Here is a 26,057-nt window from a genome sequence, read left to right on the forward strand (position 1 = left end):
CTGTTGTAGCTCACGACATCAATGCAAACGCTGCATTCCCTTCTCAGACAAAGACTGGCGGTCCGAGCGTGTCAGTGTGAGTTTGTCGTTAAATAAAGTCGAGTGTGTGCTGTTGGTGCGTTGTGAGTAAAAAGCCACAGGTAAGGAAGCTCACCTCAGAATAGATTTCAAGCGGCTCCGTAGCATCAGTTGTTAATGGTAACAGACCACATATAACAGAGCTGCCTGCATCTGACCTTATTGAGTAGGCTGTGTGTACGATTGATTATTTGCTTCACTCTGCATTGCTCCCGCCTGCAGCAATGTGGAAGTAAGACCGGATTATGACACCATTCCTGCCTCACTGAAAAAGACACGTCAAGCACACAGAAGGCTTTCTTTTTGTGCTTCTTAACTAGCACATAAATAATCATTAAAAGTGCCACCGGATATACCTGTTCTTGTCATATATGCCCTCATATATGCCCTTGCAATGAGTTCCTGTTTTTAGAAGAAGGAAAAAAAGTTAAGGGGAAGTATTTTAAATACGGACACACTAAATTTGCATTTGGAAGCTGACAGAGAAGTTCTACATTTAGGTAAACTAGGTTTGTACCCTGCTTTCCTTGTGGCATCTGGCAACTGCTATGCAACGTAGGCAGAGAAGTCCCAACTGAAGATATGTGATGAAAGCAAACAGAGTAGGGAGAAAGCAGAACTGGGGCTAGAGAGGAAGAACACAGTGATGAATGGTCTCTCCTTTATGTAGGACGAGGTGTCTGCAACTTTTCAGTAGCCCCAGAAAGCAAACTTTCTGCCTGATATTATTCTGGGTCAGGAAGCCTCAGGGGTAGATGAGAAGCAGAACAGGCCTGGCCTGTCTTTGGCCCAACAGCACACTGGTCTGTGTATCACTTAGTCCCACTGTGTCTTCCCGAGAAGCTCTGCACGTGAGCTGAAAAACTGACCAGCTTGGTCTCGGAACAAGCGTCACATGGACTATTTGTCAGCCCAGGCACCTTTAGGTTTATTTAGAAGCTGCTGCATGTTGAATTTTTCCTATTTTAATCTAAAGTATGTGTTGTAAACCACGAGCAAGGACACGGTAACAGAAAATCAATGACAGCCTGCCACCTGCTTTAAAATATAGTCCACCTGCCATCTAGAGGACACGAGCAGAATGAAGAGAAAGCACAGACACTGACTCTTTGTATGATCATATAGTATCTTTTACTTTGTTTTAAAATTATTGTCTTGTAAATAAACATAAGAAAACATCTAGTACAGTACAAAGTCCAAAACACTGATTATGTAGATCAGTGCAATCAGTGATTCATGTTTCAGTCCACGTCTGCAGATCCGCTCCAGCTCAGTGAGTCTTATACAAACATGGATTTATAATATACTTATTATAGGGATTTAAAATGTTAAAGACATAGTTTTCCACATTTTCCCAGTAGCTAGTATATTAAGTACAGTAGTTGAACCTTTTGGTCCCAGTAATGAATGACACTCATTTGTACAATCATTTCTTTTTCAAATCAGTGCAAAAGGCATAGAAACTACTTATTCACGTTCATCTCCACAATACAGTACATGGCAAAGCAATAGACACTATTATACATATAAAGTTACTCCCTATTTGATGCAGCCTGTGCTTCAGAGCATATTTATGGAGATCCAGTGCAAGAACAAATGTTGAAATTAAGGCATAAATAATGCATGTTTGACTAAAGATGAGGCCATTTCTGAGTTAAGCTGACAGGTGTTATTATCTTTTCAGCCTCTTCTGAAGTATTCAACATATTCAAAATATTGTTAGTAATAAAACTTGGAAATAATCGACAGCATTTCACCACAATTTGGAGGAGTGACGCTGATCAGCTGCTGGGGGAAATACAGGTCACATCATTGTAATGTTCCACACTGTCAGGTATCTGGGCCAGTGCATCTCGTGGTTCTCAGCATCACACCTGCTCTACCAGCAGGCAGGGAACACTTGGAGGTTGACAAAGTAGGTGATCATGTCCCTTCTCAAAGAACACAATGTCTTCTTTTCTTCAGTCCAGCTGGCAAGTTATAACTTGTAAACCTGCAGTAATAAAACAGTGTTTGTTCCTCTTCGCTGTGGTTTCACAGTCAGAAGTTTTTTGAGGGGCGCAAGTGTGTAGAAAGAGAAAGGCAGACTTTTCTTTCAGCTTATTCTATAAAACTGTGGCTTCCTCCATGGCGTTTGCCCATCTGCACAAGGAAAAGATTTTAGATCAGAAAAGAGTCATTTTAGTCTGCACCACCTAACAATAACCAGGGCTATCGGGTGGCTACGTTATTCACTGAGCTAATTTTATGTCTTATATCTCAGTTTTTAATATTAGTCTATCTTGGCCAAGGATGGTAGCTTTTCTGTTTTCTCCCCAAATTTGGTGCTATTCATGCTTAAACTGAGTTGAAGAATTGCTGTAGATGGTCTGTGGGTTAAGGTCAAGTTGTTCTCCCAGAAAGCAACAACCCGTCAATGCGAAGCCATCATTTAGTTATTTTTACTGGCAAAGACACTGTGAGTTCCCAAGATCAACACCAGCATCCATACAGCAGTAATGCTTGTTGTGTTTCAAACTGAGTCAGGCTAAGAGCTAAGCCTCTTTCCATTTTATGGGCTATCAGGTAAATGTGCTTCTCACCTCTGGGCTGTGTTGTTATCTTCAGCTTTGAAAGTGTAGTACAAAGTGTTTTTGTGGTACAGCTGGAAGACATTAGCCTCTTCATCTCCCCTCTGCTTGTCAGGCAGCCTCACTGTGAAACCCAACAGAGGTAAACTCTCTGACGCTACCTTCTCCTGCAGATGGAAGATAAATCAGAGGAAACTAAACAGGTTATAACATACAACACTTTGTTATTAAACCTCGCCATTGCAGTCTGTATAGGTGTAAAATATGTGTGGTTTAGGTTAAAGGGGAGTGCATATTTCCCCTCACCTCTTGGGCTCTGTAGGTGTAAAGCACCTTGTCTTTTAGGAGGAACCACAGTCTCTTCCAGTTCCTTTTGCTCTTCTTGCTTCGCTGTAGACTGCCACTGATTGAGCCCTCCTCCGACACTGTCACCTGTGTAACAATGGCAGTTTTACTTAATAAAATGGCATAGCTGTCACTTCATTACCAGCGATTCATTAACCTTCATAATGCACAGACTCTGTTGAATTTACCTGTGTGAAGGATGCAGTGCCTTTCCGATGTCTCCAAATATTGGGAGGATGAATGTTCTGGAACACGGTGGAGAGCGGACGACTGGAGCGGTTTGACCGAGGGCTAGTCTGCCCTGACATCACAGCAGCATCTCCGCCTGTGGAGAGAGCCCACACTCTTTCAACCAGCGTGAAGGACAGCTGCTACAACCCAATCAAATGAGAACTCACAGCACAGGCATATTTGTTGTGACTATGAAGACGTGCACGAATAACGATGAAAACTGCACAGTAACAACTGTGTGAATTCAAGTAATATACTAATGCAATGATAACACAATCACATTTATTATTTTGTCTGACCACTTACCTGTAACAGGTAACTGTACCGTGGTGCAGCTGACAGTAAAAAAGCTGTTGTACATAATAGCAGCCCAGGAGTTTCATCTTTAATTTAGATTGTTTATTTTATTTTCCAATAGTACAACTTCCTGTCTTTTCCGAATACACATTTCAAAGGTCCTGAGCTTCATTTCTTTATATTTTGCTTCCAGACTTCCAGAGGAGCCAGACTTTCTTGATTTTTGTTTTTTGTCGTGGTTTTGAGCTAGGGGTTAGCTCTCCAGGCTTTCTCACAGTTCTTTGGATGTTGGCAGCTTTTTACTCAGTCCCATCCACGTTCTTGACCATTTTTGAGAGAATTTGTTAATTTGTTTGTTTGTTTACTGACCTATGAATCATTTAAGCATACAAAGACACCTAACTGAAGGGATGAACCAGCAGTTTTAAACAATATTATAAGGTACATATTTCCCTGTATTTTCCTGTTTGTTTGCACACGTTTCACTAAATCAATGCATCTATTTCAGATCTTCTGGCAAAATATAAAGAAAGGAGGGGCGACTCAAGACTCTTGCCCAGTATTGTACCTTTGGTAAAATAAACATTTTAATCTTCCAGCTCTGTTTGACTCCACTCACACTCAGTCCGAGCATAAACTTAACTAATCAAAAGGACCTGCATGTACAGGTGAAGACAAAGGAGATGGTTGTCAAACATATGGCTCAGTGCCCCAAAGCGGCCTGCCAAAGACTCCAATCCGCACCGTCACATGTTCGATTGATTTTCTACTTTTAACTGTATTTTCAGAAGTTTTACAGCCCCTATGGGGGCATTCGTACTACACCACAGTAATCAAGTAATAGGTGAACATTTAAATGAAAGAAATGTTTCACATTATTCACTTAACTACAACAGAAAGTATTAAAGTACATTTCAATGTAAGTATTTCTTTGTCATGTAGAGAAACTGGGACATGTTTTTGAAATAGCACTTCTTTTTCTTATATATAGATAACTGAGGGATTTAATGTGTGATTAAACTTCTTTATACTTAAAAAAAAAAGGGGGGGGGCTTCACTGTTCTAATCCATTTGAGGTCAAAGTCGGCTGCATGTGACTCATGATGTAAACTGAGTTTGAAATTCTTAATATATGATATTCAAATGTATTTGAGCACATTTTTCTCACCTCTCTTCTTTAGCTCATTGTAACAGTGATCGCACACTTTGGCCATGCGATCCTTCATGTACTTCAGAGGGTATCTGTTCCTGGAGCAGCTCCGACAAACAATCTGTGACACAAATATACGAAGGAACCACAAAGCGCATTAAAACAAGCTCTAATGACGATTAACACTTGTGAAAGCTACAGTTTGCTGCATCCTGTCTAAACTGTAGATTTTAAACTATCTTAAAGCTCAGTGTTTTATTTGTATGTGGCTCACCCGTCCACAGCCGTGGCAGTGGTGTCTGCGAAGAGTGAGACTAAAATCTGAGGTGCAGTTCATGCACATCATCACTTGTGAGACGGGAACAAGTGTGGGAGCCTTCTCTCCTAGAGTCAGCCGGAGGCGATCTCTGGCCTGGCACACACACACACAGAAGCACACAGATATATCAGTCTCATTGTGGTTGGTGCGGTTAAGCATGACTGAAGAAATATCAGTAAAGTATTAACACAGTTGTTTGGAAGCAGGGTTTGCTCACCTCTCCAGAGCAACTGCTGAATGTCACAGAGCCTCTCATATGTTCAGTCACAGCGCGATTAAGAGTGTAAAACCAGTCCTCTCTTTCAAAAAAGGAACTGCAAAATATACAGACAAGCTCAAAACAAGCTTCAATTCAACTAGACACCTAATGTGATAGTATCCACATTCATCTCTTTAGTTTCAAAGGTTTTAGACTTCTTTGGTAGCAAAATCATTGTTTGTTTTTTTCACCACCATCAGTACCACAGATATTATCGATCATTTTTACAGGATGCTCTATATTGTGACCCACCTTGCAGACAAAGTGATGGAGATGTCTGCTGCCTCTATCTTCAGTGCATTTTGGACATTTTCAATAATGGGTTTACTGACCTGAGCAATCATTCAAGATCAGACATCCAGACATGAAGAAAAAACGTACAAGAAATTCAAACACATTCTTGAAATATCCATGTGCTTTTATAGATGTAACTTGCATGTAAGCCGGCGATTGAGCATTACTGACTCTAATCTTAAGACTGACCTTCAGCCCAGTGAGGGGCAAAGTGTTTTTCAGTCTATATTTGCCATCCTGCTGAGGGTAGGTGTAAAGAAGCACGTCATTCATCTGACAACAGGCAGACATGAGACACAGTTAGTGAGTGTAGATGAAAGGCTTTGTTAGAAGCATAAAAACAATAGTCAGCAGTTAAAACAGTCAGCTGAGCAGTTCATCGTTCATGTATATGCAGCTTTTCTCCAGTAGGCGTCACTCTAATGCAAAACTTGACCACCGTGTTCACATTTAAAAAAGAACAGGATTTTTTTTTCCCTTTTAATTATCAGCCGTTTTCTTGCACAAAGTAAAAACAGTCACAGTGTATTTGAATGCTTACAAACAATAATTTCTCATGCATGAAAACACAATCAGACCCTCTTCTAAAAGAAACCAATAATCGATTTTGACTTCATTAGGAACTTATCGGTTATTCTGAAACATGGTAAATAAAACTGTGAAGTCACCCTCTATGTAGGTTGCGTCTCATGTGTCATGTCCCCTGTATGTTTGCCCTCCAATGAGAACACCAACGTACATGCATAGTTTGACAGTAGAAGATCATTTTTAGATTCATCTCCTAACAGGGAAAGTTTCCCTGTGCTTCCAATGTGTTTTTTAATGAAACAATATCCAGCAGTTTGAAATACCAAATTTTTCAATTTTTCAATGAGGAAATCCAGGATTAAAGTTGTGAGACAACCAATAAAAATATGCAGATTATTATTTCATGTCTGCAGGGGATCTGTGAATTGATAACTCCTACTTATAAATGTTTATGATTATACATATGTGAGATATTTGAGACAACGGTTATCAAAGTCGGTGTCAAATTGCATCATTAAAGTTTTTATTATTTTTCCAGTACATAATTTTATTTACTGTCCCTCTGCATTTTAGTACCGTCTTTGAGGAAACTGCCAGCTCCTGCAGTCTTGTTTTATTATGCTCTCCCCAACATTAATCCCAATAAGCTTGGAAATAAAAGTTATGCTGTGATGATTATCAATATTCCTCCAGAAGAGACATTTACGAGGGTTTTTTTAGTGTCGAGCTCAGACCACAAATTTCAAAAACACCACAGGAGGGAAAAACAATCCACCTCGGTCATGCTCTATGGATAATATGCGAAGGCGTTTAATTTCCCAACCTCTCTTGATTGCAGTATTTCATATTTCATATCTTTGTATTGATTTTTCAAACTGAATTTTTAGAGTAAATAAACAGAGCAATTGTATTAAGGTGGTTACTAAGTTTATGCTTTCTGTTTCATCAATGACATCCTTCTCTACTTCTTTATCATCATATCGCATGAACTTAATAAGGATCAACTGAAGGAGCTAAACGCATGCTAGTCTAATATTTACCAAACACAATTAGCCTTGTAAAACTCTACATGGATCGCTCAGCTTTTAAGGAGCTCTTGTTGACCTTCCCTGTGCTGTCAGTAAAGAACTGGCTCAGGAAGCCAGCATTCAGAAACATCCTGTCAGGAAACCCTGCTCTTAATAGCTCAGTCTGGACATGGAAATAGACCAGACAGAAAATGCCTCACTCTACATTTTACACATTTAATAAAAATAAGAAGTTCTAATTAAGCAAATAGCACACATATCTTAAAAAGTTGGTATAATAAGAGACTGGTACATGAGTCTTTAATACCAATGTCCTGCAAACAGGAAACAACATTTACCAAAAACAGATGGCGGGGCTGTCGACTCTTCCTGCTGACCTTCATCAGCGTGCCCTCCTTCACAAAAATCTGACGGTTAAAAAAAACAAAACAAACATGATTTAATCAAACCAAGCATTTCACAACTCATCAAATCCTGACACAAAGAGGGCATCTGCGGTAATTAATGTTATTTAACCAGGCGGTGTGGGGATTCCCAGCTGAATGATTGTGTAAAGGGCAGCAAGGAGTGGTGCAACACAGACAGGGTGGGCTGGCAAGCTTTAAGCAGAAACAATACTGTTATCAGACACATACCCTGCCAGGCTGAAGCAAGTCCCGCTGGCCACGAACACTGTACTCTATGTTGACCAGACGCAACAAGTTCTCCTGAGAGACAGAAAGAAAGGAGAGGGGTGAGACGCCAAAATAAGAGACGGATGGATGAAAGGGCATTATCGTCATTTTCCTGACAACATCAAGATATTTTTATATTTTGTCTGACTCCAGAGTGGAGCTATCTCTTAAATCAGACAAACATACCATATATGTTTCGCTTTAGACCATACCCAATCAAAAATGTCATTATGCCAGACATGTGACTCCAACTACACAGTTGTAGCTGGATGCTGATTTGAGTCTCTACTTATGACTCTTATTACTATGAATGTTTGATTTAAGATTTCACTCTCAAAGCGCAGCTGCAGCTTTTAAAGGTGGGGAAGAGTGTGCCCAGTTTCCTGTCAGTACATCCAGCAGTTGTTGCACTTTCAGGTATTTTCAGACGGTTCACAAAGGGTAAAAGGATAAAGTAGATGTAGATTAGAAGAAATAAATAAATATATACTACACAACGTGTTTTATTTCTTTTGGGGGGGATTTCCTGAAATTTTAGCTTATTTGCTTCTGACTGAAAATATCAGATTTTTCCTTCCAAAAGCTGGAAAGGTTGGGAATCACCAAATATGTCTCAGTTTAGTGTGGCTGCAAAATGTCTTCATGACAATAAGAAAGGATTAAATGATATTTGTTCATATTCCAACATGAGAAAGAAGAGAACTGTTTAAACAGTGTGATTTTGATGATATCTTGGGTTGAATGCATTATTAAATGTGTGCATTTAATAATGCATTCACATTGAAAAGTGACACTATTAATAAGGGAGCAGTGAACTTTCCTTCTCAACTAGGTCTATAAACCAGTATCATTGATTGTACTCCTGTATGAATGTTGCATTTGTGTGTGTGTGCTCTTAATAAGATTTTTTAAAAAGTGTGATTCTGCATCACAGGTGGTGTTGTGTGTACAAGAGTTAACGTGTGACCCTTACCCCATGTTTTAGGCTGTCATTCACTTGATCTGCGATGTCAGACATGATTACTACGGCAGCTGAGTAAAACAAACACAGACAGAGGGATCAGGGTAGAGACGTCAGAGAGGATTGTTTGGTTTCTTTCTACAATATCATAAAGTTAAGGTGTCAGTACTATTGTGACTTCGCATAAATAAAGCTGAACTGGATTTATTTCGTTTCAGTCATGACCACAATCACATTAAAGGTTTGTATAACTCATGAGATCTTTTTTCCTTGCTTCTGTGTGCAAAGTGATTAAGTTAGGAGTCTGGAAGTGTCTGCATGTTTGGACTAGGTGGCTCCCTTATGGGAGATACAGCAAGAGATAGTGTTGCTTCAACGTGCCTTCTCATGAATTACACATTACTGTCTTCAGGCAGAAAATACTTCGAATGACTCCTCGGTGGGTTACCACCAAAAACAAAGAAATCTAAATTGGCTCTCTCTTGACCATTTCTACATGCCAAATGAGCACGAATAAATTCTTTCTAAACACACAGCCACAAACAGAAGCTGGCAAAGCTCTCCTGTGAGTAGAAGAGAGTGTGAACTTTGCAGCCTCTGTGCACACTGCTGCCTGCTCTTGTGATATGTTTACTGTACCCTGAGTGTCTTCATATTCCTTGGAATCTGGGGAGAGATTGTTCAAGTAATCTGCAAGAGAAAGAAAAGAAATGAATTCCTCCAGAGAGTAAAGAAGACAACAATGTTGAGTAAGATATTATCTAAATACTGTAGGACGGACGCTTTGTCCTGATTTAATTAAAATTTGGCTCACCCGTGAGGAGCATACGATACTGAGCCACACGCACGATGACCCGCAGAAGCTGATGTTTAAAGGAGGCATTTTCCCCAGCTGGATTTTTCTCCTGAGACACATACATATTTGTTATTTCCCTTAATCACAGCTGCCCCTAAGGGCCACGTTTACTGCAGAAGCTCACATGAACACAAGTCAAACAATGCCAGAGTGATTAAAAAGGCAAGGAATGAAACTGTCCACAAAAAAGAGGACAGCTGTATCGACACACAAGCTATACAACATCACAGGAGCTTTGAGGAGAAACAGTCATATTTTAAACGTGAACAAGGGCCAATAACCCAAACTTCCTGTCAGCACAGCAGTTTGTGAGTTTGGGTGTGTGCCTGAACTTGTATTTAGTTATTTCACACAGACACTGCTAGCGACAAAAATGCAAATCTTCGTTAGTCATTAGAAAGACTTGGTTCAATGCTACTGTTAAGAATGGGGCTCGGCAAGTACTGAAGGTATTTGCCCTGTAAATAAATGTAATGGACAGTGTAACATATTTCTGTTTATAGTATTTTTGTGATAATTTGAGTTTTTCACTTTTTTAATTCATAGTGAAAAAAAAAAACTATTCTGTCAGCAGCCTCTTGTTTTAAAGGGTAGACAAAGAAGCTCACTGCGTTGGCATTAATGCACAAAGTAGAATCTAAGGACGTTTAAACGCCGGTGCTCTTAAATTAGACGGAGAAAACTGCGCAGCTCTGCAAACTTTTACAGCCAACTCCTCTCCTTAGTGGTCTGTAAAATGGATGGAAAATATTGAAAATTCCTCTGTCCATAAATAAAACACATGTACACTGTGCCACTCGACGTTGATCTACAATTAACTGGCATTATTAAAAAGCATAATACTTTGAGTAACCAAACCCTGAGGAGAAAAACAGCAAGAACAAACTTGAGACTGACCTGCTCTGAACTCTAAACAACATGCGACTGAGAATAAAACAACAGCTGTTTAAGAAATGCTTATAATGCGTTTTTGTTGTACTTATCGTTTTTTAATACTCCAAACTTATCAACTTAAAGGCTTTCCTATCTGTTGCTCTCTGGTTAGACAAACACATTCCTGTGTCTGCTCGTTTAATTGAGGCTAATTATAACTGCAGCCTTGGAGCTAAAATTAGTCGCTAATTAATTTCAAAAAGCCATTGGTAAATGCAAGCAACATAAATTTTAAGAAAGGTTTGGTGATTAAATTGTCATTCTGAAAGATTTTTTAATGTCTTTATTTGTCTTTTGGGTGCCATAACTGCTCCTTTTTTGGCAGATGAATGTAGCTGCTGCTTGAAATAAAACGATGACTTCTAGCTACTTAGTGTCTGACTTTTCAAAGCCTTATGTCTCTATTTCTTCTCTCTCTGTCATACACACATGTACACACACATATATGTATATAGAAATCCATAACTACTTAGACAAGTATCCTACATTTAATCATCACTAACTCTGTTTTTGTTCTTTTGAACATACAATAACAGTATAGGTTTTCTACTTGACTTCTTGACTATCTAATAATGTCCTTATAGTAAGAAAATGTAATCATAGCTGTGCAGCCTTCACTGAGCACAGCAAAGACCATTTGATTCTCAAAAACACCTTTTCTTTTTTCTTTTTTTTTAAATTTATAGTTAATTTTAACAATATGCCATTTTGAATTTTGTGCTACCTTTCACAAGTCAGTTAAAAGATCCTGTCATAGGTCATACCTCAAAACGTTGAACAATCTCCGCAAAAGCGGGCGATGTTCGGCAGCTGTCCTCCAGTAAACTCATGCTCCGATCGTAGTGGCCGATGTAGGTGGTAAAGACCAAAAACTCTGCTTTCCTGCTCAGGAATATATCTGCAATCGTTTGGCTGTCCTCCCTGAATGAACAAACAGAGGCGAGATCATGACAGAGAAGTACCCACTGCCCTTAGATTGCTTTCTGAGCAACACAATAGAGGAAGAAAAAGGTTGGAAAGGATTTTTTTTTCAATAATAGCTTGATGTGTTTTAGGTGTGTGTGTGTTGAAGTATTTCCTATTTAACAGTAATGTATGCTGTCCCATCGCTCACCAGTGTTGGATTCGATTCTCTAGCTCAGTAAGGATCGTGCGGTGCAGGGTGTAAACATCAGGAAGCTCATTAAGAATCTCTCGAAGTCTCTCATCATCCAGCGCAGGTTCCCCTTGGTCTCCTACTGTCGACCGAACAGCCTCACGAAAGTCCTGGCACATGGATGAGTGTGGAGGAATTAACTTTATGTCACAGTTTAGGTTAGAATATTGCTTCCAGTTTCCCAAAACCACGCAGTTAGCCTCCAACAATCCGTCCCTTTCTCCACCATAGATTAACTCTCCCACAGCAGGAAGAGCTTAAGCTAATATATCAGGGAATCTCATCATCTCTTCAAGCACTGGAGTGGTTTAGGTCACTGGTTATGCCCTATATTGTAGCAGGAAGCAAAATGAAAAAAACAGGGTTTGCTCCTGTCTCATTATCACAGCAGAGGTGCTCCACACTGTTTCAGTGGAGCTACAAAGAGGACAGAAGAAAAGTGTACTTGTGCTAAATGAGTGTGGTGAAAATGAGCTTGTGAATGAGTAACTATGGTCCGAACACACAGCAAAGCAGACGCAGGAATAAAGGTAATAAATATAAACCTGAGCTGTAATGTTACCCGTACTGAATATCTGGATGCATACAGGAGATGTAGAGTGGGTTGGTTAATTGGAAAAGGATATATATATATATATATAAACTTCACTTACTTCCTGGAGCACCTTGAGGGCTTTAACATGTCTGTGGGTAGATAAATAAAGCCACAATTCAGCAGGATAGTACTGGGAACGAGACTGCTTTTAGCAGATATAGTTAATAAGAAATAATATGTTAAATAGGAAACTTACGTTCTCTCTGAATCCACCAGCTCTTTGACGATGTAAAAGGCTCTGGATCGACCGTCAGGCTGTAAACAATCATATTATTTACTTGGAATAAGCCTCATGTTGGGAGAAACTAAAGCATTCTGGCGCAGGTTCAAATGTAGCTGGCTCACCACTCAACATCATCTCCAAGCAGCAATCAAATTCTAAATAATGAGGACAGCCCTGTAGTAGCCCATTAACCTCCATTAACCTGCATTAAAATGCTGGCACTGGAGGGCATTTTTGCAGTTGGCCAAGGTGAAAAAAAAACAGTTTACTCTGTGTTATGTTACTCCCTTCTTACAATACATCTTCATTTCTACCAGTCATTTGGAGGAAAGGTGACTTCTCTGTAAAAACAATTAAATAATTAAGTTTTATTTCTGAGGATGGAGGGTTTTCTAAATAAGAGTAGGTGAATAAAAGGCTTAGTGAATGGGGACTTCTAAGCTAAGTATGTTATGGACAAGATATTTAACATTTTGTTGTGGAAATCTGTTATTCTACCTATAAAACCTTTTTTCTCCCCTCAGTGTGCCTGTAAGGAACCCAACCTGTCTGTCATAGTTGTTTTCTGTCACTGCCTCGTCTTCCTCAGAGGTGCGTCCTTGGTCTTCTTCACCCATTGTCTTTCTCACATCTTCACCCACCGGATTAACCTGTGGACCAGCTGCCAACGCACACACGTTGTATGCTTCTGTATAGGCACTGTGGGAAGCAACAAAAAAAAGGAGTGGCTGGTGTGAAACAAGGCAGCGTGCTGGATATACAGTCCAAAAAATGCTACAGAGTATATGCACACTCTTAACAATAATGACGAAAATTCATGTAGCATTTTATTGGTTTCTTTTGCACTGAATTTGGTAAAATGGAAAATTTCAAAAACATGTTTAATAATATCGCCCTTGTTGGCTTATTTTTATGAGGCTGTACCTCATTTGGTTTCTGGCTCATAACACTGATGTAACAGCCTCATAACTACTCTGCCTAATTTACAGTTTTGATTTGTTGAGAGCAAAAATATTTTCAAATCACACTTTTGCCTGGTAAAAAGGATACAGAGACTTATTTCATCTCAAATTCTTCCACAGGCCTCATAGTGTTACGGACTAAATTAAGTAAATGTGGGGTATTATTTAAGATGGACAATAGTCCAGAACGTAAGGGTTTTATGAAGATATGGAGAGCAGAACTTTAGCACCTTAACATAAATACTGAATACAAGGACACAGAGCTAACGCCGAAACAAAATAATATTTGCCAAGGAGCATCTTAAAGCTCACTAAATACGACATTTTAACCTATTTAATCCACAGAAAAGTGATTACTGTGACCAAAACATTCCAGCTGTCTCTGCTTTTTGACTTACAAAAAGTCTGGCTAAACTTACCTACCTTCAGGATCTGTAATTGTTTTCATCATTAATCGACAAAAATCAAAATATGTGGGGAAAGTGCTTGTTCCTTCTTATTCCTTAATAATAATATATCCACAGACACTTTGTTATAGACACTGGTTCAAATGCTCAATAATGTAAATATCCAATCAGCCAATCACATGGAAGCAACAGAGTGCATGTAGACATAATCAAGATGACCTGCTAAGGTTCAAACTGAGCATCAGAATGAGAAAGAAAAATGATTTAAGTGACTTTGCATGTTGTTGGGGTTTTTTTTCGGTGTCTGTTAGTCAGGCTAGTCTGAGTATTTGCCTGATCTTAACCAGGACTATAATGATGTTAAATAGCGTGTTTCTAAGCGATTTGAAGAAAAAGAGCGAACATGTTTAGATGGAGTCCAGACGGTTCTCATATTTCCTCTTTTTTCCGAGGTCGTCATTTAGGAACATGGTGGGTAGCCGAAAACGTAATATGTTGACGATTTGTCACCTAGTGTAAAATGTTACGCTTTGGGAGTGAGAACGTGTTGGTATTTTAGACACTGCTGATCTACTGGGGTTTTCCCGCCCAGCTGACTTCAGCATTTACGAAGAAAGGTCCAGAAAAAGAGAAAAATATCCACTGAATTGCAAAAGTGCATTTTGATGCTAAAGGTCAGAGGAGGTCAGACTGCTTAAAACTGATAGGACGTCTACAGTAACTCAAAAAACACTAGTTATGAAGTTATGCTGAAAAGCATCCCTGAATGGATGAAATCATTAAACCTTGAAGATGATGGGTTACAGCACCAGAAGACCACACAAGGTGACACTCCTGTCAGCTAAAAACAGGAAACTGAGGCTATAATTCACACAGGCTCACCAAAATTGGACCACAAAAGATGATTTTGGTTTTGATTTCTGCTGTAAGCTGCTGCTGAAAGAATGGATCTATCCTATCTCACATTACCAGTTCAGGCTGATGGTGGTGGCGTAATGATGTGGGGGTTAGTTAGCACCTTTGTGTTTTGGTAGACCTAAAGACACCCTTCATGGATGTGCATCTGTCAAATCTGCAGCAACTCTGTGACGCCGTCAATGTCAATATGAACCAAAATCTCCAGCACCTTGTTGATTCTGTGCCGCAAAGAATTAAGGCAGTTCTGAAGCTAAATGGGAAATCAACCTTGTATTAGCATAATGTACCTAATAAAGTGTCTGGTGAGTGTATATTGCATCCTCTTGTTGAAAACCACTACTCTAGCCTTAAAATGTGTCATTTCATTTTTTCCCCCACACTTTGACCAAGTGATTCTATAATATGAGCTTCATTCATGTGAGAATAAATCAGATGAATTTTATTTAACCATTCAAATCATCTTTATGCTTCACATTGAAATATCATTATAATAAACATAGTCAGTGTTAGAATTAAATGTGAATAGATAAAACATTGCAGGTCTGCAAAAGCCAATAAACTGATTCTGAAAGGCCCGCGGTGACAACTGTACCCGATCAGGGACACATGTTGGTATTTTATGCTATGAGATTTCCTTCTGCGGGGAGCCCAAATGAATATGCTAATGTCTGCCGCTCAGCGGGGAATGTAAGCTACGCAAATAACAACACATCCTTAAAGTTACAGTGGTGATGCAGTAGTCCTCTACGTGACCAGATAATTGCTTTGCCAATCTTCCTGCCATGTTTCACTCCAAGCACCGGTGGATTAAATCCCACTGAGATGCAAATTAGCTACATATGAACAACATATGTGAGCAGTTCAGATCTCTGCATCACACACATTAGAGCTGCATGGCCCATTACTGTTTACTAGATCAAACTTTGAATGAGATACCACAAAAAACTGCACGGACAGTCTCTATATTAGGCTTTTATATCACTGCCAAAGAAACTGCCTCCATCTCTTCACACGCTCCTGCCACAATGTATGACGTCTCAAGGCGAAATGTGCAGCGATAAATTACAGGAGATAAAAAATATTGTTTCTATCTTTTTCCTCAAGCAAGGTTCCCAATGAAAGCTGACTGGAGAAAAGACACCAATTATCTCCAAACTATCTGTTAATATGGCTCCTTCAGGCTATTGCAAAATTAACATCCTCAGCCTCTAACTCGACTGTCCATTTGGAGAACTGTGATTATGCTGGCTTTATTCTGTAGAAGCTGAAACACCGTGCAGAAATCATATTCATACCACTGTTTGTTTAGGATTAACATTAAAAGGTCAATTAAGCAATAAATTAGTCGTGCATAAAAATAATAATAAAAAAAAATCAGCAAATAATTTAAAAAAACAACTTATTCATTAATTATTTTAAAAAGTTTTATTTCAATCTATATAATGAAAAAATCTTGTTACTGTAGCTTCTTAAATTTGACAACTTTGCTGATTTATTGAGGTTGTAGCTATTCACTGTTTACGTAGTATTTACGATGGAGCTTTGTTAAATACTTTTTTTTTCCTGTTTTGCTTTGACAAATAAGGCTCAACTGGATTAAGTAGATTATTAGTAGTGTTATTTTTAAAATCGTTGTTGTTTTGAAAGGGAACTTACATCTCTGACACTACTAGACAGCAGGAACTGGAAGGGTTTATGGGTTTGTTATAAACCCCCTTTGTAAGAATTGAAAGGGTGATGATTCTTTAAAAATAATTATTATACATTCAGTGTTAAACTTTAAGCATTATATACATAGCTGACCATTTTTTCCCAAAATAATTTTTCTCTTGAAACAATTTTAATGTTACACAAGTCTCACGTTAATTTGCCTTTTCCAGTTAATTTGCTTTTTATGCACCTTGACCCTGCAATTCTATCATTGTTATTAATTATTGATTTACATCTTAGCACTAGCATCATCATTATTATTATTAACATTATTAGTGTTCATTTTGTAACCCTTTCTCTTTCTGTCTCCAAAAAATCAAGATGGTGACGATTATATTGTCAAACCAGGGGGGCAACCTCTGTGAATGAAATATGATGTCAGCACAGAAGTGGCAAAAACTGCAGTTCCTCAAGACAATGCTTAAAGCTTTCAGCAAAAGACAGTCAGCCCCTACAGGCTCACACTTTAAAATGTCCAATGTTGCAGAACAGAAAAACACATTTACAGCCTGGTACTAAAAACAGTTTCAGCATCTATGGATAGGCAGCTGGAGCCAGTTGGGTAGGCCTCATCCTAGTTCAAGTCATTAAACTGGACCTCCCAACTGTGTGTGCATTTGTGAGTGTCATGTTTGTGCTGTTTGAGCACTTTTAATGTGTTATCTGACTGATATTTAGCTTTATTGTTAGATAGACTATTGCAGAAGTCTGTGCTTAATTAGCTGGTATTACCTGGTACAGCTTATGAAAGTAGCTTGCTCACCATGCTGGCTATAGTGGTAGCTTATACCATCATTTATCCATATAAGGGAATGTCTGGCTCCAAATAACACAGCAGACAAAAATGCTAATGTTGAAGCTTCAAAATGCAGAATTTCTAAGTTACAGTTATAGAGTCAGGGTGGCTATGTCTTTTATACTGTCTGTACCAAACACGAGGCTTCACAACAGGACGTCATGGAGGTATCTTTTAAATAAAGTCTGTTTTTTTAATTTATTTGTTGGGTTTCAGCCTTTACTTTGATAGAACAGTGGCGAGAAGACACTGGGAGAAAGACCAGGGCAGAAGACATGCAGTAAATGGCTGTGGGGCATAATCCAACCTGGGCCTCTATACTAGGCTTATGGCATTTGGGCCACTTGTTCAAATCAGTGAGCTAAAGCAGTGTTTGTAACCATGACAAGAGAAAGCAGCAAATGCTCTGGTTTTTCTGTTTGTGTGCATAAGTTACCTGCCTGGTCTTTGCTTGAAATTTATCCCTTAGGTCATTTTCACATTTCTTACTTTTTTTTATTTGTCATTATTTTAAAAATAGTTTGCATTTTTTGGCCAAAATAAAGATTCTTGATGAAGCCACCTTGGGCTCTTCAATATTGTCTTTGGCATTTTCACAGTTCTCAAATGTGTAGTAGATAAACAGGTTAATTTACTCTATTAACTCACGCTGCAATACTATGGGGAGCCAGTGTGTGCACATGCAAGTGAGCACAGTGTCCATATGAAAAAGCTGGAATTTAAACAAGTCCCTAAATAATAGTATCCATGTGTAGTTTAAGGCACCAGAAAAAAAGTTTGCCCAAACCAGAGTAATAATGATATGCTCAGCCATACAACATGTTCACATGTTCATCATCAACTCAAGGTGTGTGCAGGTTGATTTATTGATTTAAAACATAAAATATTTAAGTTTATAGACTGTAAAAACTTCTTGTGAGGAAAATATATGAAAGGATGAAGACAGCAAGCTGTTCATTGATGACTAAGAGTCAGAAGTACACCTGTATGTTTTCCAATGGTTGATTTTAGGAGTTAATTTTCACAGAAATGATATAGAGTATAAAATACAACGGTCTGTGTCAAACCACACTGTGTCAGCCTCTTCAGCAGTGTATTATAAGCCCTGCTGTACAGCTTTGTTTGCACATATAGTATAACCTAAATGGTGAACATGAGGAGAGGGAAGCTCTTTGGTGAACAACTGCTGACTACAGAACATACTGAGATTGTATCACCGCCTGTTGTTTCTGAATGGCTAGAGACGAGCAATGACTCCAAAAGACTCTGACTATTAATCATCGTGGACAGCCTGTATGATATGGGCACAGCTAACAGGAATGTGGGGGTGGGGGGTAAGGGGGAGGTGGGTTAAAGTCAGAGCCGCCTGGCTGATCATACAACAAACAGCATCCCACTAGAGACACAAGAGGCTCTGCCTACAACATCAGCCCAAAAGGACCCCATTTTCTGTACCTAAAGGGATGATTTATGAATGAAAACAGCCCGTTTTCAATTACATCTTAAGCCACTACCCCTACACCAGCATTTCCTCTTCTCCCACTCAACAAGCCATGACAAGACAAGTTTAGTCTTACTGCAAGGTAAGAGGTAAGCTTCCTCTTTACATACCTGCAGGGATCATAGCATCAGGGGGGTCTCTATATAACAAATAATGATAATTCCAAGGACATTATTAAAGTGACCATGAAGTAATAAAAAATGGTAGTGGCAGGAATCACTAATATGATGCACAATTGCCATGCGTGTTAGCTGTTTGGCTTCTTGGTCTTTTAGTAAGACACTCCACTGCTTTGGTGCTGATGGATTTATTGCAAAAACTCTGGGATGGACAGACATAAAAATTGTTGCAGAGATTCATAATCTTCAGACGGTGAATCCAGTGTGGAGCCCTAACTTAGATAACATGACTTTCTTCTGATAGCATCAACACGTCAAATTTGAATTGCATAAAACCTTGCGTGTGATGTTTAGTGGTAATAAGCAATTACCAAGATAACATTTTAAACCAACATTGTTATTGTTTTTAGCAATGTCATCATTTAACTCAAGGCAGTGCTACAAGCTTTGGTTCATTTACATACCTTTCTGTTTCCTGTTCAAGTGACTGAGTTTTTTTCTCAAACCCAGGGAGGCTGCTCATGTCCACATAACCATCTGTCTCATTGGCAGCAGACAGCACTCGACTGGGACGGACAAAGAAGTCTGTGAGAGGTATCTGCCGAACAGGCCTCCGCTGCGGCACCTGAAGGTTCTCGTAGTCTGAACTGATGACCGGAACATTCTCGTAGTCAGAGGTATCTGTGTTGGGGACGGAGATGGACCGAGGCTTGGTCAGGGGGAGAGGAGTGAAAGGCACACGAGAGCGATCCTCGAAGGACTCCACCCGGACAACGCTGCGATTGAGGAAGGCCACAGTGTTCCCTTTCCTTCTGCTTTCCTTGTAGAACAGGAAGGGAGAGGCCGGCTCAGGTGAAACTTGTAGTTTGCTGACTGAGCGTGAGTTCAGCTGCGGAGAGCTGTTTATGCTGCTTCTATCTAAATCCAGCAGTCTGCTGGGCGTACGGTGGCTGGACTCTGCTGAGGGCTTAAAGAACGATGGTTTGACATCGACCGCAGGCTTGTTTTCTGTCTTCCGCCTAAATTTAAGCATGAGAAAGCGCTTAAGGGAGGACTTCTTTTTCCTGTTTTTCTCTGATGAGTCCCCCTCAATGAGAAGGGAAGGAGAACTCTTTGTAATAGGCCTCTTAGTGATGTAGGCCAGCTCAAACGGAGGAGGGATATCCACTGCAGATGTAGGTGTGGATAGGGCACTGGATGAGAGAGGGGAGCGCCTGGAGAAGCTTTCAGATGAACAAAGGGCACCTCTCTGTCTAGGAGATCCTTCCCTGTAGACACACAGAGATGAGTCTTGGCCCTCCATGGACAGGGAACGGGGGTACAGGGACAAATAATGGGGTTTTGAGTAACTTTTGTGCCGTGTTGAGTTTAACATGGGGCTGCTGCTCATTGCAGGTTGTCCAAATCCACTCGTGTAGGGCTTCTGAAGAAACTGCACTCCTGTATCCTCCACTTTATTAGTAATGCGGTGTGACAAAGAGTGGGATCGAATCCCAGTCACTTTCCTATCAAAAGGAAAACCATTTTCCGCATACAAACTTTTCCCTGGCTCCTCGTATAGATGCTCATCGCTGATGTCCTGCTCTGTGTCAGTGGTGTCATCCAGAAAGGGCACAATGTGGCCCTCCGAGTCATCGTCGTCTCTGAAGACGTCAGAGTCGTTTGGGGACAGGAGCTGGCTTCCTGAGCATGAAGAGGTCAGTGAGGTATCGGCATCTGTTGGTACTGAGATGGATATCTGCCTGAACCTCGGCTGGAAGTACAAATGATTTAATATGTCTCCCACTGCATGAGAATTATGCTCTTCAGTTTTGACAGGCATCCTTTTCGGACATATCCTTACCTTGTTTTCATGAGTGTTGTTAATGTAATCCTGAGAACCCAAACACTCCGTTTGTATATTTTCGGCTGTTTCCTCATATTTCCTGGCTGATACTCCATGGCTGTTTAAAGAAGAAACGGTACTTTGTGTGAGTGCACTCTCTAGTGGTCCACAAGTTTTGTCTTTCCTTGACATCAAGTCTCGGTTTATAATGTCCTCCGAAGAGATGTAAAACGGCTCATAACCTGGATCGCCTTCTAAGCCAGTGTGTCTCTTAGCTGCACCAGAGATCTGTTTCTGGTCGTCAGGAGTGAAGTCATAAAAACGGGTGCGCTCTTGGCTTTCACCTTTTTCTTTAATCTTAGGGCTACACCTCAGCTTTAGGATGTTACAAGTGAAACCACAGTCAGAGACTGGTTCTACTTTCTCTTCATCTTCTGCTAGAAAAACACGCTTGTCATCAGCCTCAGTTGTGGTTTCTTCACCCAGGACATCAGGTTCATCTGTACAAGACTCAGTTAGATCGTCTGCCGTATTTGCATCCTCTTCAATTTGGCGCTGGTTCTTGTTCAGGTCTCGACTTTCACCAGAATAACAGCCTGCCTCCTCATCGATGCTGTTAACAGAAAAGTCTCCCACAGAGATGCCATCTGTGTCGGCCAGCGCCTCACCTGCATCGCAACCTTCAGCATCCATGTCCTCCGTCACGTCTGTGTCAATCATCTCCACTGCCTCCTCCGAGTCAGCCGTGGGTCTAGCATCACTGATCCAAAGTGTTTCCAGGGAATCAGCTTCCTCTGTCACAGCACTGTCAGTTAATCTCCAGTCCTCATCAATCTTCAGAATCATATCTTCATCTTCGTTTTCCTCCTCTGTCACATCTCTGTCCTCCAGCCCATGTGACCCCGATGGTGAGTCTGTTTGTGGTGATTTGAGGATGTAAGAGTTAAATTGTTGCTCCGTTGGCAATGTGTCTATAATTGCTTTGTTTAGACCATTCTCTGTCTTGTGCTCCTCATCAGCCTCACCATCTGAGGTTACCAGGCTGCCATTACTGCATCCTCCCTGGCTGCCATTTACCTCTGATGCGACTTTAGGTTTTGGGGCTATAGAAGGTTTAGGACCCCTGGCTGCAGACAGAAGGGGGGACAGCTTGGCGTGACAAACAAATCTTGGCTTGGGAGCAACAGAGGGCTTGGTGCAGTCTGAAAGAACAACAGGAAAAGGAAACTGTAAGATTATGTGCTTTAAAATAGATTGCAGGTCATTTGCATTGTTTCACTGTGACCTAAAACTGATTAAAGATTCACAAATGATAAAACTTTGAACCGTGTGTAAGAGTCATATTTAGCTGTGCACATTTTCTTCACAAAATCTGTAGAATATTTCTTTGTAAAAATATATATATTTCCATACATGAAACTGACAGTACAAACCAAGATAGCTCCTCCAATTGGTACAGCTTGGTGGTGTAAGATTATAATAAAAAGATGCTAAATTAGTAATGTATACTTTGATATTCTTCAAGAAAGAATTGAGAGGAATTCCCTGATTCACTTCCTGTGATTCAAGCGAGAGACACTCCTGTCAGGCTGCCTGTACTGCTTTAAGAACAATAGGTCACTTTACATGTCGCAAAGGACAGTGCTAATAAATCAGCACATGTACTTCACGTGTATTCAATACATGAATTACATCAATACATTATGCAATGCACAATATCTATATAAAGGAAGTGTTAAAATAGGCAATTATGACAGTTGCCTATAAATAGAAAACATGCAGTTAAAGATTGATTTGAAGTTTTCAAACCCCAAGCTAGCTTCATTTTTTGCTAAAGCGCTCTCTTTTCTTCTATATAACCAACACCATACTTCCTTGTAAAATCAAGAAACACTGGGTAAAGGCACACTTTGATTTGCTCCATATCCTGTTGCTACAGCTGGAGTCATTCATTTACGAAGAAAGGAGCCAAAGTGAGATATACATATATATATATATATATATATATATATATATATATATATATATATATATATATATATATATATATATATATATATATATATATATATATATATATATATATATATATATATTTAAAAAGATGAATCTGTAAGATATAAGTAACTGTAAACTTCGTATGTCTTCTAATTTTCTAAAAATGTCGAAAGTGAAGCAGTTCGTGGCTCGAGGCAAATCGTCTCACCTGTGTTCATTTTTGGAAAGCGAGTATCTCCAACATCTCGTCCGCAAAATCAGTCAGGACACAAAAAGTAATAAAAATGGAGCAAACAGCAAACTCTGTTGAATAGTCTAAGCAGAGAGTGAGTGAGTGTGCCTCAACGCAGCCCTGCCTTCTGGGAGGGAAACGCTGCCCAGCTGATCGCTCGCTGGTGCGTCTTGGTGCGCGCCGGACGCGATTGGAAACTGGAATGAACCGCACTTGAGGAGAATCCCTGCACAGCAGCAGGTCCAGTCAAGTGTTGGAAATGTTACAGTCCGCCTACAAATGAATTTCAGCGATGATTGGTACTTTACTGTAATCAGTAAATATAACAGGGATGAGATTAAACGGAGTGATGTGGATGTTTTACGTAGACAGTCACTCAATTTATGTAAAAGAAACTTAATTTAACGCCTGTTCACGAGGTGGACTACACACAAAAACGATAATTCTGGGAAAATCCCATAAAAGCAAAAAATGCCACATTTTGTCCCAGGGTTTGTGTATATATATATATATATATATATGTCACTTATATCATCAAATATATATATATATATATATATATATATATATATATATATATATATATATATATATATATATATATATATATATATCATCATATACCTTCTTATAGTTTCTATTTTTAGCAGTTACAAAGTAACCAAATGTTAAACATTATCACGAGATAATAAAACATACAACAAAGTCATGGCTTGCAACTTATGGGCGTTTTTTAAAGTTGTTCTTGTGAAACTGAGTGTTTGATTTATTAGTGTCAAATCAGAGCAACGACTGGATAATATTCTCATAAAACAGTTTTTCTTAGCAGCATAAAATATATTTGACATTTCAGAACAGCTCTCTTGCATTGATAAACCAGCTTTGTTTCCCTGCACGCCCATCTGTCCATCTGATTGCTGTACAACAGGCTCCTTTTTTGCACAACAGGAAGCTGCTCTCCCATGTTTCCTGCACAGCCCAACTTCACATCCTTAGCAGCCTATGGACATCATTTAACCCCTCCGTGCATTTTACTGTGACTCACCGGTGGTGAAGTAAGGGGAGTTATTTTTACTAATCAATTGTAGTCAGCTGGTGAAGATTTATAACACCAAAAATATGTGTGTGTTACAGCAGCAAACAGCAGGGTTAGGGGAGTGGCTCAGTGGGGGATAAGTCCAGCATGCGAAAAAGGGGGGAGTCAAGTAACAGCTGTTTTGACTCAAAAACACATAATTCACATCAAACAGAAAACAGCAAATGAATTGATCTCTTTTTCTTTTTTTAAATATCCTTTTTTCATATCACAAAACATGAGTGAAATTAGATTACAAAATGCTAGAAAGGCTAATCCAGGGCAAATCATATGTAGTAGACTTTGTGTCTCAAACATTTATAATGGACATTTCCTTGGCTGTTATCCCATTGTACATATTTAGTGGGTTACAAGTGAGCGGAGAGTTTATGTGGCCATGCAACATAAGGATGAATAGCCTCACATTTGATATTCTTCTGCATCACACTTTAAGATCAAAAATCAGTCCCCCGACAATGCCAGTCAATCTTGCATGCATTAAACTATAGAAAATATCATCTCTGATAACCCCACAATAGATGGTTTATCACAGCCCAACATAAAGCTTGAGATGCTCTGACGAAGAAACACAAAACTAGGCTGATTTCAAACAGTTGCCTAAATGAAAAGCACCCCAAATGTGCTGCTCTATGTGAGGCCGTGAATAGTCCTGTCATTAAGAGAGTGTTAGACTCATTACAAACATCATGTGGTTCCACCTTTGACCCTGATTTTGTTGGTGCAATAATTGTGTTTTCATATTGAGTCAATAAAGAGGGGAAGGTGAGCTCTAGCACCAAACAGTAATGACAGATCCGCTAAGAAAAACATGTTGAGGATGAGTGGGTGTTCTCACACACACACACACACAAACACGAGCGCACACAATAAAATAGGGTAAGGCTGGTGATGCTATTGTCAGTCTAAAGTACAGAGCTGAACAAACAATGAGTTAATTTGTCCCTCAGTACTTTGCAACTTCCCCAGTCTGTCGGCATCTGGCTGTTTTCCAAAACAGCTGGGCACAGCAAGTTTTTTTTTAACAAAAATTGAGCATAAAGAAGAAAAAATGGTGTGAATTTAGGTATGCTTGTCTCAGGATCATTTACACTCTGCTCTGATACACTATTGTGCACTAGTGCAAACTCTGTCACTAAAGTACCTTCAATAAGTACCTAAAATAATTTTTTTAATTGGATTTGTTTGCAATAAGAAGAAGATAAGATCTCTCTAGACCTGCTCTTTAGGCATGCGGATAGGTGAAAAATTAAAGGATATCTTTGAATAAAGGAAATATTTCATCATAGGATAAAGGTGATTACTCTGAACAACTTTATATTGATTTGCAGTTAATCTCTCCTCTAAGAAGACAAGCCAGCAAAATACCCAAACACAGTATGACAAACCCATTGTCGGGTTTCCGAGCAGCGTGCCCCCACCACTTGGTGTGCCCATTGTTACATCCATCACTGTAATAGTACATATATATGACAGATAATAAGAAATCACTAAAGAACAATGAGTACATAACCTAATAGAGATATAGGCTACACATGTCACGTTATGTTGAAAATACACAATAACAACTAATGGATGAGAAAAGCAGTTTGTTTACAGTGAGGATGGAGATAAACTCAGAGGTTCATCTCCATCTGTGTGTCTCCTGTTTATGTCAGACAAGAAAAGAGTGCGTCTGCTCCTCTCTCCTGCTCTGAGGTAAAACAATAAGGCCAAGGCTTAAAAAAGGAACTCCATCTTGATCTACTCCTTCCTGTCACTGTTTTCAAGCCTTTCAGTGAAACTACACACAGGGTGTAGTCAACAAACGTAAAGGATAATTCAAGTTATTTTCAACCAGGGCCTCATTGTCCTACTTTTTTATCAGCACTGAGAGGTTACTTGAGAGAAAAATGTCTCAAAACTAAAATCAGAAGGCAAGTAGGTAGCTAGTATAATATCCACACTGATGGATAACTAACAGGTAAACTTTATTTTTGTACATCCAGTGAAAAATAAA

The 26,057-nt window shown here is 39.5% G+C and overlaps 1 protein-coding gene across 2 annotated transcripts; it reads right to left on the reverse strand.

Annotated features, from left to right (window-relative positions):
• Positions 1-1,186: 1,186 nt before the first annotated feature.
• fgd5b (FYVE, RhoGEF and PH domain containing 5b) lies at positions 1,187-23,157 on the reverse strand. Of its 2 annotated transcripts, none has more exons than XM_026168021.2 (21): positions 22,942-23,157; positions 19,375-21,937; positions 13,043-13,196; positions 12,471-12,529; positions 12,333-12,363; positions 11,638-11,789; positions 11,288-11,444; positions 9,549-9,639; positions 9,374-9,424; positions 8,747-8,805; positions 7,735-7,806; positions 7,438-7,506; positions 5,733-5,816; positions 5,502-5,581; positions 5,208-5,304; positions 4,946-5,083; positions 4,690-4,792; positions 3,182-3,318; positions 2,982-3,080; positions 2,661-2,815; positions 1,187-2,220 (listed from the first exon to the last, which is right to left on the reverse strand). In XM_026168021.2, exons 1-21 carry the CDS (start codon positions 22,949-22,951, stop codon positions 2,184-2,186), a joined length of 4,398 nt encoding a protein of 1,465 aa, XP_026023806.2. In that variant the 5' UTR covers positions 22,952-23,157; the 3' UTR covers positions 1,187-2,183. The 2 variants fall into 2 exon arrangements, with proteins under 2 accessions (XP_026023806.2, XP_026023805.2); XM_026168020.2 differs by having other exon boundaries at positions 2,955-3,080.
• Positions 23,158-26,057: the final 2,900 nt, after the last annotated feature.

The sequence above is a fragment of the Astatotilapia calliptera genome, chromosome 5 (genome assembly GCF_964374335.1).
Source record: "Astatotilapia calliptera chromosome 5, fAstCal68.1, whole genome shotgun sequence".
NCBI lineage: Eukaryota > Metazoa > Chordata > Actinopteri > Cichliformes > Cichlidae > Astatotilapia > Astatotilapia calliptera.